Here is a 14623-nt window from a genome sequence, read left to right as displayed (position 1 = left end):
TACCACCTTTAAAACGCTCCATGGCATTGGACCTGGTTACCTCCGAGACCGCCTTCTGCCACAGATCTCCTCCCACAGACCGGTACGCTCCCACAGAGTGGGTCTCCTCAGGGTGCCGTCGGCCAAGCAATGTCGGCTGGCGACCCCCAGGGGAAGGGCCTTCTCTGTGGGTGCCCCCACCCTCTGGAACGAACTACCCTCCGAGATCCGGATGATTCCGGATCTCCTCACTTTCCGCCGCGCCCTCAAGACATGGCTTTTCCAGCAAGCGGGCCTGACCTAGGGAGGATTTTAGTTAGGGACGATTTTTAATATAATTTTAATTACGACACAGCTACCAATATTTGGCTTTTAATTTGGTCTTAGAGGGGTTTTTTATTTTCGGTATTTATGTATTGTATTGTTATTTGCTTTTAATATGCTGTGCACCGCCCTGAGTCCTTCGGGAGAAGGGCGGTATATAAATCAAATTAATAATAATAATAATAATAATAATAATAACTGACCCTACACCCGGAGGGCTGAGAGGCTTTACGCAGAGCTACTCGCCTGAGTAAACTCAGAGAGTAAGACCGAAGGGAGTGTAGGAGGACAGCACAATTTGCTTCTTACACAAGAAGTAACAGTGGCACCAAAAAATACAACTTGGGACTGTTTTTCACACTTACGACCCGTTGCAGCGTCCCTGGGGTCACGTGATCCAAATTCGGACGCCTGGCAATGGACTCGTAGTTACGACGGTTGCAGTGTCCCGGGGTCACGTGATCCCCTTCTGCGACCTCCTGGCGAGCAATTTCAACGGGGAAGCCAGATTCAATTAACAACCGTGTGCGACTCGCTTAACAACTGCAATTTACTTAGTAACTAATAATAATAATAATAATAATAATAATAATAATAATAATAATAATAATAATAATAATAATAATAATGTGGAATTTATTTATTATCTTCTTAACTTAAGGTTAGCCCTTGCTTGGATATAAGGGTTTCCTGCCTGAGCAGGGGGTTGGACTTGATGACCTCCAAGGTCCCTTCCAACTTTATTATTATTAATCATCGCACAGTCAGCCAGATGTTCAGACTGGATTTGGCATTTTGTCTACCTATCGAGTCCTTCCCAAGGACCTGGGATAGGCAGATGTGGATGTTTGATGGTATTACAGATATCATCGCAGGATGGAAGCAGTTCCTAGTAAGGCCGCTTTTTGCAATTGACTAATAGCGAATTTGTCAATGCCGATGATGGTGTCCAAGTGGTGCTCCAGTTGTTTTGGGATTGCACCCAAGACACCTATTACTATTGGTACTACCTTTGCTTACTTTTGCCACAGTCTTTCTATTTCTATTTGTAGGTGTTTGTATTTTGTGATCTTCTCCAGTTCTTTCTCCTCTATTCTGCTGTCTCCAGGCACTGTATTATTATTATTATTATTATTATTATTATTATTATTATTAACATCATGGCTTCAAAATCTAAGGGAATGGTCTGGACAAAACTCAGCAACACTTTTTCGTGTGGCTGCTGATAAAATCAGGATCGACAACACGATCGCCAACGTCCGATAACGGATACGGCACAAGAAGAATTATTATTATCTCGGACAAAAAGTCTGGGGCCCGAGGGACCCCCTAATTAGATTGACACTGTATTCCATTTATGTGAAAATCCATCTCATTTCCATACAAGAAACGTGATACGTTCTCTGAAAGCTGAAATAAAACGAGCCAAACATGACTTTAAAATGAAAACAGTCACTCTTTCGCAAAATTAAATCAATCCATCAACAAGTCCGTCGCATTTTTGCTGTTGCTGGTTGAAAAAGAACGTATATTCTGAATTCAACGGGAATCCAAGAAGGATTTAAGGGTCAGCATTTTTATAGAATGACAAAACAAAAATGGGTTCCAAATGTTGGATAAAACGTATTTATAGCTTACAACTGCAGCGAGCGTTTTTAAAAAGCTATAGCTTTTTTTTGGAAAAACAAAGACTTTTATATACTTGGCGGGGGATACTCCAATTTTATAATTTCATGTCTGCATTTCACAGCTTCAGTTTACTATGCAAAATGAGACTCAGCAGCAAAGTCCTAACATCCAGTTACTATACACTAGAGCAGGGGTCTTCCAACTTGGCCCTTTGATGACTTGTGGACTTCAACTCCCAGAATGCCTCAGCCAGGCACGCGTGCCTGGCTGAGGAATTCTGGGAGTTGAAGTCCACAAGTCATCAAAGGGCCAAGTTGGAAGACCCCTGGTCTGGATCCAAGCCTGCAGTTTCATCAAAATGGCCGACTGAGGAATTCTGGGAGTTGAAGTCCACCAGTCATCAAAGGGCCAAGTTGGAAGACCCCTGCACTAGAGACTAAGAGTATATGATCCCAGAATCTGATAGGGGAATAAAAGCTTCATTTCCCACTTTTTAAGTTAACGTCTCCTTTGCAGGTGTGATGGCAGAAGCAGAAGGAAGCGAAAATGTGCTAATTTGGAAAGGTGGAAGAAATTGCATTCGGAGTGGCGGGAAACCAATGCAACAGGTTGCAGGTAAACCTCAACTTACAATCGTAAGTGCGCCTGACATTTTGGTTGTGAGCCGTAATTGTTGTAAAACGGGTCATATCGCAGGACGTGGCCCAATTTTACGTCCTTTTTTTGCGGGGGGTTGTTAAGCAAATCCTTTGTTCTGTAGGGGGCGTTTTTTGGCTGGAAACCAGAAGTAAACACCAATTGCTGTTAAAAAAAGAAAAAGGTCATAAGTTGTGGTTACACGACTGCTGGACGCCGCAAGTGGCTATGAATGCAGGCCGCTTGCCAAGCGCCCCAAATGCCCCCCCCCCAAGCTGTCAGCTTCAAGTCTGGGTTGTAAATCCCTTTTTCCCTCGTCACAACCTTGAACGGTCATAATCATAAACTATAAACAGTCGCTAAGTGACTGGTTGTAAATCAAGGACTATTTGTATACAGATATGGAAGTTTTTAAGAAGAGACTGGACAGCCATTTGTCCGAAATGGTATAGGGTTACCTGCCTGAGCAGGGGGTTGGACTTGATGACCTCCAAGGTCCCTTCCAACAACTACTACTACTACTACTACTACTACTACTACTACTACTACTACTACTACTACTACTACTACTTCTTCTTCTTCTTCTTCTTCTTCTTCTTCTTCTTCTTCTTCTTCTTATTATTATTATTATTATTATTATTATTATTATTATTATTATTATTATGGATCATTGCACAGTCAGCCAGATGTCCAGACTGGATTTGGCATTTTTGTCTACCTATCGAGTCCTTACCAAGGACCTGGGATAGGCAGATGTGGATGTTTGATGGTATTACAGATATCGTCGCAGGATGGAAGCAGTTCCTAGTAAGGCCACCTTTTGCAATTATTATTATTATTATTATTATTATTATTATTATTATTATTATTATTATTATTATTATTATTATTATTATTATTATTATTATTATATACATGCAGCCCTCGACTTTTGATCACACTTGAACCCCACATTTCCGTCGTTAAGTGAGACGTTTGTTAAGTGAGTTTGCCCCATTTTACAACATTTCTTGCCTCAGTTGTTAAGTGAATCGCTGCAGTTAGTAAATTAGCAAGACGATTGTTAAGTGAATCTGGCTTCCTCATTGACTTTGCTTGTCAGAAGATGGCAAAAGGGGGTCAGAGTTAACCCCAGGACACAGCCAAGGTCATAAATAGGAACTGGTGGCCCAGCCTCTAAATTTTGATCATATGATCCTGGGGATGCTGCAAAGGTCGTAACTCTGAGGAATGGCCGTTAAGTCGCTTTTTTCAACGCCGGTGTGACTTTGGTCACTAAGTCGAGGACCATCTGTGTCTGGGAAAGGAAACGTTGTTTAAAGACAGGAACATATTAAAAGGCCTGATTGGAGAATGCAGCAGGATTTTTCCTTCCTTGTTTAACATGCCAAAAATCCAGTACAATATTATCCAGAAGATTTAAGGAAGAGAAGGATGAGGGGGGACATGATAGCAGGGTTCCAGTATCTCAGGGGCTGCCCCAAAGAAGAGGGAGTCAAGCTCTTCTCCAAAGCCCCTGAAGGCAGGACAAGAAGCAACGGGTGGAAACTCATCAAGGAGAGAAGCAACCTGGAACTAAGGAGAAACTTCCTGACAGTGAGAACAATTAACCAGTGGAACCACCTGCCTCCAGAAGCTGTGAATGCTCCAACACTGGAAGTCGTTAAGAAGAGACTGGACAGCCCTTTGTCTGAAATGGTATAGGGTTTCCTGCCTAAGCAGGGGGTTGGACTGGATGACCTCCAAGGTCCCTTCCAACTATTCTATTCTATTCTATTCCATTCCATTCCATTCCATTCCATTCATCACTACCACCACCTACAGATATGAATGGACAGTAACAATGGCCTTGCATTGTTTGAAAAACATGAGGGGGATGGCATAAATGTCAGGTTCCTTCTTCCTTAAGCGTCTGTGCATGTACAAAGGGGCAGGAGGAGCAGCTGCTGCAGAGCAAGCCACGTCCTTTCACATAAGAGACGAGAAGATTGATAATATCTTTACGCCCGGGACAAAATTGCCTTGAACGGCACACTACAAACTCTGCGTGGCCTCTTCCTTGTAAGAACCGGCCTGGCAAAATCCTGGCCTAAAGCCCTGGAACCATCCACTCCTTCGGGAGAGAGAAGCCGAGCGGAGCGAGTCCTCAGATGCTCCACCATCCGGGTCCTCCTGCCTGTCCCCCAAAGGGGCTTTTTCAAAAGGCAACTGGACTTTCTTTGTTTTTCCCTGAAGACCTTTCCCTTCTCCTCCAGGGAGCTTCCTCCGTTCTGACACAAGAACCAAGAAGCTTCTTCAGGTCAGTCAGAACAGAATAAGCCTCTTGGGTGAGCAGCGAAACGTCTCCAGGGAAAAACAAAACAAATTAGAACAAGTAACCAGGGGAACCACCTGCCTCCAGAAGCGGTGAATGCTCCAACACTCCAACACTTAAAAACTGAAGTTTTTAAGAAGAAACTGGACAGCCATTTGTCTGAAATGGTATAGGGTTTCCTGCGTGAGCAGGGGGTTGGACTAGATGACCTCTAAGGTCCCTTCCAACTACTACTTCTTCTTCTTCTTCTTCTTCTTCTTCTTCTTCTTCTTCTTCTTCTTCTTCTTCTTCTTCTCCTTCTCTTCTTCTTCTCCTCCTCCTCCTCCTCTTCTTCTTCTTCTTCTTCTCCTTCTCCTTTTCTTCTTCTTCTTCTCCTCCTCCCTCCTCCCTCCTCCTCCTCCTCCTCCTCCTCTTCTTCTTCTTCTTCTTCTTCTCCTCCTCCTCCTCCTCCTCCTCTTCTTCTTCTTCTTCTCCTCCTCCCCCTCCCCCCCCTCCTCCTTCTCCTCTTCCTCTTCTTCCTCTTCCTCTCCTTCTCCTTCTGATGTCCAGTTGCCTTTTGAAAAGGCCCCTTGGGACCTCCTGCTGTAATTGGGCTGCTCTTTGCTCCCTTCTGCTCCTGCTATTTTCCCAAAGCCTCTAGGACAGGGAGGGCTTTTAATCCAGTGCCAGCCCAGACTTATTGCATCTTCCCTGATCAAAAGGCTTAGAATTGGGAACACTGGAAGCAGAGAGGTGGCTGAAGCACTGCACTCCAGGCCCATTTGGATTAAAAAAAAATCCTTTTAGAAGAAATGAAGAAATGAATATACAGGGTTTTTTTTTTTTTTAATGTAATCTCATACCTTGCCTCTGGCACAATTTTGTCTCAATCACTCAGAAAAATTCTGACAGAATGAGTCTGCTGCATATTAGGAAGCTGCATTATTAAAGTCATTTGATGGGATCGCTCTCGTTCTCTAATGCCTGCAGGATGCCATGAAAGCAAATTTCACTGTTAGTCCCAGGCAAATATTTCAGTAGAATCTGAAGACATTTCCCCCCCTCCTTGAGAAAAGTTAATTCAAAGATCTATTTTTACAAATGTATGCAATAAAGGGGTTTGGGGTACATAAGAGTGGCTGCAGATGTTTTCTTTGGATCCAATTTTTTTCATAATTAGAGAGACCCATTTCAACAGAGGAGATGCTTTCTCTCTGTATTAATAATATATCCCTGATAAAATCTTGGACAAAACACATTTTAATATTCCAGGGTTAGTGTAATTACCCACCCAAAAGCATTTTAATTACTGTCCCGGTCCATAGCAATAAGGAAAATAGTCCTAAATTGGAATTGAATGAGATCTAGTTTCAACCTGTCTAAATCTGGACCCGATGCACTGTAAATAAACGAAGAATACAATTATGAGGGAAATGCTCAAATTCATTTATGCGTTAGGTGTGTGTTTCTCTTTTAGCATCCGCATAACATCCACACAATCCAGTGATGTCGAATCTTTAAAGCTCGGTGTGTCAAACAGTTGGAAAATGCCTGACTTTAATTTCCTGGTGTGTCACCCCAAGGCAGGGGTCTTCAAACTTGGCTCTGTTATGACTGGTGGACTTCAACTCCCAGAATTCCTGAGCCAACATGGAGGAACTTTGCCCCCCTCATGACTGGTGGACTTCAACTCCCAGAATTCCTGAGCCAGCCTGGCTCAGCTTGGAAACCTCTCCCTTTCCCCTCAGCATGGCTGGCTCAGGAATTCTGGGAGTTGAAGTCCACGAGTCATAAAAGAGACACGGTTGCCTACCCTTGCCCCAAGGAAACAGATCTCCATCTCCTTCCCACCTCTTATCTAGGCCAGGGGTCCCCAACCCCCGGTCCGTGATAGCGGCATGCCAGCAACCGGTCCACACAAACAAACAAAGCCCCATCTGCGGGATGCAGGCAGCACACAAAACCACACACCCTCCAGTCCGTGGAAAAACCTCTCTCCACGGAACCGGTGATCCCTGGTGCCCCAAAGGCGGGGGGGGGCTCTGATCTAGGCCCCCCCCTGAACAGTGGCCCTTGGCAGCCACGCTAAGCCTGGCCCTGAAGGGGAGGCGTGCCCCGTCCTTGTGCAATATCTGGCGGGTCTGCAAAAACTGCACCGCCCTCCTGCATGACTTCTGGAGGCTGCGCGAGAGCACGGCTGGTCGGGGAATTCTGGGAATTGAAGTCCACACATCTTAAAGTGGGCAAGATTGAAAAATATTACTCTAGTGCAGGGGTAGGCAACCTTGGCTCTTTCATGACTCGTGGACTTCAACTCCCAGAATTCCTGAGCCAGCCACGCTGAGGGGAAAGGGAGAGCTTTCCAAGCTGAGCCATGCTGGCTCAGGAATTCTGGGAGTTGAAGTCCACAAGCCATGAGGGGGCCATAGTTCCCTCATGCTGGCTCAGGAATTCTGGGAGTTGAAGTCCATCAGTCATGAAAGGGCCAAAGTTTTCCCCATGCTGGCTGAGGAATTCTGGGAGTTGAAGTCCACCAGTCATAAAGGGGTCATAATTTTCCCATACTGACTCAGGAATTCTGGGAGTTGAAGTCCACCAGTCATGAAGGGGCCATAGCTCCCCCATGCTGGCTGAGGAATTCTGGGAGTTGAAGTCCACCAGTCATAAAAGAGCCAAGGTTGCCCACCCCTGCTCTAGTGGCTCCCACTTTGTCCTTGAGGTGAGGCATTCAAATAAGTGAAGCAAAGAGCAAAGGGGAAATGATAATCTGAAGGAGAACTATGTCCCCCCCAATGACTCAACCCCCCCCCCCGTTTTAATAGCCCCCTCCCCCAAACCGTATGACTAATGGATGTGGAGGAAGCTACTGATTTCTCAGTCCTGTCCCACTTGCCAAGAGGCTCCTTCCTTTGGTGTTCTGTCACAGGAAATGTGGGTTTGGAAGTGCGACGTGCCAAAATACTTTTGTCCTTCTACCCAGAGTTTTCATGTCTAAAACTGCAGTGATGCATACCACTTTTATTATTTTGCTTGAAATGCAGAAGTTGAGGGCTCCTGCAATGCTTCCTATCTGGGCTGCTCTGCTTTCTTGATGTTACTAGAAATGCAAATATTTCCGACTCTTCCGAAGGCTGTCTGAAGGATGAATCATGGCAACTGGATGGATTTTTTGAGTTCAAAATGTTCATCGATGGCTGGTGAGGCAGGAGTTGGTGTATTCCAGGGCTAGGCAACCTTGGCTCTTTTATGACTTGTGGACCTCAGCTCCCAGAATTCCTGAGCCAGCCTGGCTCAGCTTGGAAACCTCTCCCTTTCCCCTCAGTGTGGCTGGCTCAGGAATTGTGGGAGTTGAAGTTCACAAGTCATAAAGGGGGCCATGGTTCCTCCATGCTGGCTGAGGAATTCTGGGAGTTGAAGTCCAGAAGTCATCAACGGGGCCAAGGTTGCCTACCCCTGCCCAAATGCCTGAATTTTGATCATGTGACCGTGAGGAAAAAATATTTAAATATTTAAACCAGGGTCTTCAAACTTGGCCCTTTTATGACTGGTGGACTTCAACTCCCAGAATTCCTCAGCCAGCATGGAGGAACTATGTCCCCCCTCATGTCTGGTGGACTTCAACTCCCAGAATTCCTCAGCCAGCATGGGGGAAACTTTGGTCCCTTCATGACTCATGGACTTCAACTCCCAGAATTCCTGAGCCAGCCTGGCTCAGCTTGGAAACCTCTCCCTTTCCCCTCAGCATGGCTGTCTCAGGAATTCTGGGAGTTGAAGTCCACCAGTCATAAAAGAGCCAAGGTTGCCTACCCCTGGTGTATTCCAAGCCTGGATGGGCAGCCAAATGTCTCTCAAACTAGCAACAAAAATTAGCCCAGTTGCAAGGATTCAAACTTCAGACAACTTCAGACAACCTTCAGACCACTCTACCTGGGGGACGGAGAATCTTCATCGACATTTCTAATCATTCCTCTTAGCAGCTAAAACAGACTAAAAAAATGCCCCCCCCCCAAAAAAAAACTGGGCTTGATTCCTGGCGATGACCGTTTTCTTTAGCAAGAATGTAGAAGGGAATAATAATAATAATAATAATAATAATAATAATAATAATAATAATAATAATAATAATAATAATAATAATAATAATAATAATAATAATAATAAAGTTGGAAGGGACCTTGGAGGTCATCTAGTCCAACCCCCTGCTCAGGCAAGAAACCCTATACCATTTCAGACAAATGGCTGTCCCGTCTCTTCTTAAAAACTTCCAGGGTTGGAGCATTCACAACTTCTGGAGGCATGTTGTTAATAATAATAATAATAAAGTTGGGAGGGACCTTGGAGGTCATCTAGTCCAACCCCCTGCTCAGGCAGGAAACCCTATACCATTTCAGACAAATGGCTGTCCAGTCTCTTCTTAAAAACTTCCAGGGTTGGAGCATTCACCGCTTCTGGAGGCAGGTTGTTCCACTGGTTAATTGTTCTGACTGCTTGTTTCCAAAATGCTATTCTGACTGCTTGGTCCAGCCCACCACCCCAATTCTTCAGCCTTCTGAGATCACCCGAAGCTGAGCAAACACAGCTTCACACGTAGTAGGCGGCTACATTAACCAGATCCTCAAATCTGGTATTTCCACGGTCTCCCCCTTCCATGCCAATAAGGAGTTCTGGAAGCCAAAATACAGCATGTTTGGATTTTTGCACCAGTTATGTAGAAAGGTAATACGGACATACATATATGAGAAAATAATTTTCATTCCTCTTTCAGCAGGGTTTCCTGACCCACCCTCAGTTTAGATAAATTCAGTCAAAGATTTCATTCCTGCAGACGTTTGTTATTCCTGGTTTTAATCTGAACAGTTCGATAAACTCTCTTTTACTGCTATGTTTTCCTCTTGTAAAGACTTTTTTAAATTTTTTTTAAAAAAGTCTTTCTTTATAGACAACGATTGTTTGTTCTTAAGCAAAGGAAACTATTTTAAATTGCATGCCATGTTTTCTTTTTCTTCTTCCCTTGACAATCAAGCTGGTTTTATTTATGTTTACTGTGTGGTCTCTCTGCCTTATATGCTTGCATAGTCGGAATACTGTTATTCCCATTATGGATAATCTCCATATTCTGGTCAAATTTTGTCATGCAATTTTTTCCCCTTTGCTGTCCCGAAATTTTTGGCACCACTCATAAAACACTAAGGAATGTGCAAAGTGAGTTTAGCATGAATTTAAATGTACTATTTTATTTGGAGAAGCTATACTGTGCTATGCTGTGTTCTTTGGGGGGGGGGACTTTTAGCATGCATAACCTCAAGCTTTTCCACAAATTTGAAAAATGATTCAATATTTTTTTTAAAAAAAAGATTTTCTTAACTTAATTTTGGGGAATAATCAATTAAACACATCCAGTGTCTCCCATTTGCCCCTATTTGGTACTAATTCAATTGTTTCTTAGTGCACTTTGCTAAAACATGCTGCTTGGATATTGACCAAATCTGGACCACATCTTTGGATCTGACTAAAAGATGTTGAGAGTTTGGAAAAAATTCAGAGAAGAGCAATTAAGATGATCCAAGGCCTGGAGGCTAAAACATACGAAGAACGGCTGCGGGACTTGGGCTTGGCTAGTCTGAAGAAAAGAAGAAATAGGGGTGACATGATAGCAGTCTTCCAGTATTTGAGGGGCTGCCACAAAGGAGAGGAGGGGGTCAAACTATTCTCCAAAGCACCAGAGGGAAGGATGAGAAACAATGGCTGGAAACTGACCAAGGAGAGCAGCAACCTGGAATTAAGGAGAAACTTCCTGACAGGGAGGACAATTGACCAGTGGAACAGCTTGCCACCAGTCATCGTGGGTGCTCCATCCCTGAAGATTTTTAAGAAGAGACTAGACATTCACTTGTCTAAGATGGTATAGAATTCTCCTGCTTGAGCAGGGGGGCTGGACTAGAAGACCTCCATGGTCCCTTCCAGTTCTATTCTATTCTATTCTATTCTATTCTATTCTATTCTATTCTATTCTATTCTATTCTTATTCTAATAGAACAATTCCATAAGACTAAGAGGAAGACCAAAAAAATCACTGATGTGAGATTTGCCTAATATGTTTTCATGTTCCTTTTGACTTCATCTCTTGAAAGAAGCAGCAAGCACTCTACAGCTGAGGTCCCCAACCTTTTTGGCACCAGGGACTGGTTTTGCGGAAGATAATTTTTCCACGGAATAGGAGAGGGGAAAGGAGGAGCATGCAATATATATATATGCTGCACGTACACAGTTTCACTCACCCACCCTCACCTTCATCTATGCAGCCCGGTTCCTAAGAGGCCGTGGACCGGTACCGGTGCGCAGCCTGGGGATTGGGGACCCCTGCTCTAGGGGCTTCAAAAAATTTAAAAAAAGAATGTCCAATTGGGGTTGAAATATAGCCAATTAGCCTCCGCCAAGTCTTATATTCAAACCACTAGGCCAGGGGTAGGCAACCTTGGCTCTTTTATGACTGGTGGACTTCAACTCCCAGAATTCCTGAGCCAGCCATGCTGAGGGAAAAGGGAGAGGTTTCCATGCTGAGCCATGCTGGGTGAGGAATTCTGGGAGTTGAAGTCCACCAGTCATGAGGGGGGGCATAATTCCTCAATGCTGGCTCAGGAATTCTGGGAGTTGAAGTCCACTAGTCATAAAAGGGCCATGTTTGAAGACCCCTGGTTTAAATATTTAAATATTTTTTCCTCACAGTCACATGATCAAAATTCAGGCATTTGGGCAAGGGTAGGCAATCTGGGCTCTTTTATGACTCGTGGACTTCAACTCCCAGAATTCCTGAGCCAGCCATGCTGAGGGGAAAGGGAGAGGTTTCCAAGCTGAGCCATGCTGACTCAGGAATTCTGGGAGTTGAAGTCCACCAGTCATAAAAGAGCCCAGGTTGCCTACTCCTGCACTAGTCAATCAAGTTGCAACCCCGATTATAGTTTCCGTTGACTAAGAAAAGAACAAAACATACAGGCAGGCCTTCTGTTTTGTTTCCCTACACTAGTCTCCTTTTGATGTTATACACATGCAGGGCTCCTACTAACTCTGCCTCATCTGAACGTTACTCTTTGCTTCTTTGGCATTCTTAGCACCAAAATTTTACACCCCCCCACAAAAAAAATGGCTCAGAAAAATCAGGGTTCTACCTAAGGCCCTCCGTGTGTCTGGTGACAAGAAGCGGGTGTGAGTTCTTCTTACACACACATCTGAGTAGAGAAATGTTTAATTATAGTGAGCCATGTGGAAATGGAAGACGTTATACTGTGGGTTTCTTTACCCCCGCAGGTGGCAATCGGTCGGCGTGAAGAAGTACATGACACGGCTGCTTTGGGGAAGGAAAGGGAAGGAAACTGCTATTATTAGCAATGATGCTTTCTGAGTAGACTGTAGGGGTGCAGTTCGGTCTAGTGGTTAAAGCACCAGGCTAAACTGGGAGATCGTGAGTTCTAACCCTGCCTTACCTACAAAAGCCAGCTGGGTGACTATGGGCCAGTCCCTCTCTCTCATCCCAATCCACTGTGGTTGTGGTGAAAAAAAACACTGGAGGAGGAAGGAATATTACAGGGGTCTTCAGACTGGGCCCTTTTATGACTTGTGGACTTCAACTCCCAGAATTCCTCAGCCAGGCACACGTGCCTGGCTGAGGAATGCTGGGAGTTGAAGTCCACAAGTCATAAAAGGGCCCAGTTTGAAGGCCCCTGGCCTAGATGAAGTGTGCCTGGCTGAGGAATTCTGGGAGTTGAAGTCATAAAAGGGCCCAGTTTGAAGGCCCCTGGCCTAGATGAAGCATGCCTGGCTGAGGAATTCTGGGAGTTGAAGTCCACCAGTCATAAAAGAGGGGCCAAGTTTGAAGACCCCTGGAGTATTAGATACGTTCACCACCCTGAGTTGCTTATAAAAATAATAACAGTGGGATATAAACAAATCCTGCCTAGAAAATTTCCAGGGGAGGGAAAATACGGACTTCCCAAATAATAATTAGTTCTCTACATGACTTGAAAATACAGAAGAGAATATCTGTGAAGTCCTTGGTGCTCTCTGAACTTGGCTGTCGTCTTGCAGACGTTTCATTACCCAAACTAGGCAACATCATCAATAACAATAGTTGGATAATGAAACATCTGCAAGAAAACAAGCAAGCGCAGAGGGTACCAAGGACCCATCTTGAAAATGTTCTATTCCCACCTATGGTAGTTAAATGACACAGCCGGTGTGGATGTGAAAATGAAGCTGAACTGGGAAAAGAGTGATATTTAATACAGGTCGTCCTCAAGTTACCGCCAAAATTGAACCCAAAATTGATGTTGCTAAGTGGGAAATCTGTTCAGTGAGTTTTGCCCTATTTTACGACTTTTTTTGCCACAGTTGGTGGCAAATTAGTTCTTAAATTAATAACACAGAATCTAGTTTCACCTGATAATCAGAACAATTAACCAGTGGAACTACCTGCCTCCAGAAGGGGTGAATGCTCCAACATTGGAAGTTTTTAAGAAGAGACTGGACAGCCATTTGTCTGAAATGGTATATTATTTCCTGCCTGAGCGGGGGGTTGGACTAGATGACCTCCAAGGTCCCTTCCAACTTTATTACTATTATTATTATTATTATTATTATTATTATTAATTACCACTGACTTTGCTTGTCAGAAGGTCGCAAAAGGGGAATTGTATGACTCCAGGGCACAGCAACCGTCATAAATGTGAGTCGGTGGTCAAGCATCCGAATGTAAACCAGGTGACATGGGAATGCTGCAACGGTCCTAAGTCACTATTTTCAGTGCCGCTGTGACTCTGAACCGTCACTAAATGAACTTGTTGTAAGTCCAGGACTACCTTTGTACTGACAAAGGAAATCTACACTCCGTTTCTGGGAAGTATGGAGGCCGCGCCCAGCTCTACTTTACTCAAGTGTGAAAAACCACAACCGGCTTGCTTTTTTGTACGGTGTGTGGATGCTACCTGACACCAGCAGCTGCTTTGTTAGTAAAAGTTACTGGCCATCTAAAATCTGACAGCCTCCCCCCCCTTTCCGCCCCCCCCCCTTTGCCCCCTTCGCTCATGCACCGGCCGGTCACGCGTGTCATGCAGCATGCGGTAAGTGGAGAGCGGAGGTTCACAACCTGGAAGCATAGGATCTGAGCATGTGAGAGCAAGTTAAAGTCAAGAGTTCCTCTCCGTGGTCGCCGAGGGCTGAGAAGCAACGCTCCAGCGCAGAGCAGTGGGACTGGCGGGGGAAATACAATCTGTCCAAGACACAGACGTATCTCCGCAAATGGCGGCAGGTGTAGCTGCAAGACAAGGGCAGAGGGGGGGAAAAGAAAGAAAGAAAGAAAGGAATGGGGAAAGGAACAAAGAAAAGAGGAGTTTTCCTTTAAGAGAGCTGCACCCAAACACCGTCTAAATAAAAGTTCAGTGGCAGATGTCAAAGAGCAAAGCAATACTTCTTTAAAAAAAAAAATGAAAATAAAAAAGTGGCAAAGGCAGAAAAGGGTGGATTAATCAGCCATTTGTCTGAAATGGTCTAGGCCAGGGGTAGGCCACCTTGGCTCTTTTATGACTCGTGGACTTCAACTCCCAGAATTCCTGAGCCAGCATGGGGGAACTATGCCCCCCCCTCATGACTGGTGGACTTCAACTCCCAGAATTCCTGTGCCAGCATGGGGGAACTATGCCCCCCCCTCATGACTGGTGGACTTCAACTCCCAGAATTCCTGAGCCAGCATGGGGGAACTATGCCCCCCCC

General features: G+C 44.7%; 1 protein-coding gene across 1 annotated transcript in view; it reads right to left on the bottom strand.

The window, feature by feature from the left end:
- Window positions 1-14623, bottom strand: part of LOC107298650 (dymeclin) — a gene marked incomplete at its 5' end in the record, with an annotated part of 114696 nt that overhangs the window by 67490 nt on the left and 32583 nt on the right. The window contains one exon of the mRNA XM_015828032.1: window positions 14001-14168. Coding sequence (XP_015683518.1) covers window positions 14001-14168 — 168 coding nt within the window. The remainder of the gene's footprint in view (window positions 1-14000; window positions 14169-14623) is intronic.

This window comes from Protobothrops mucrosquamatus, unplaced genomic scaffold (genome assembly GCF_001527695.2).
Source record: "Protobothrops mucrosquamatus isolate PMUCROS unplaced genomic scaffold, P.Mucros_1.0 scaffold_219, whole genome shotgun sequence".
Classification (NCBI taxonomy): Eukaryota; Metazoa; Chordata; class Lepidosauria; order Squamata; family Viperidae; genus Protobothrops; species Protobothrops mucrosquamatus.
The sequence above is the reverse complement of the archived record's forward strand: the minus strand, read 5'-3'. Positions and strand labels throughout refer to the sequence as shown.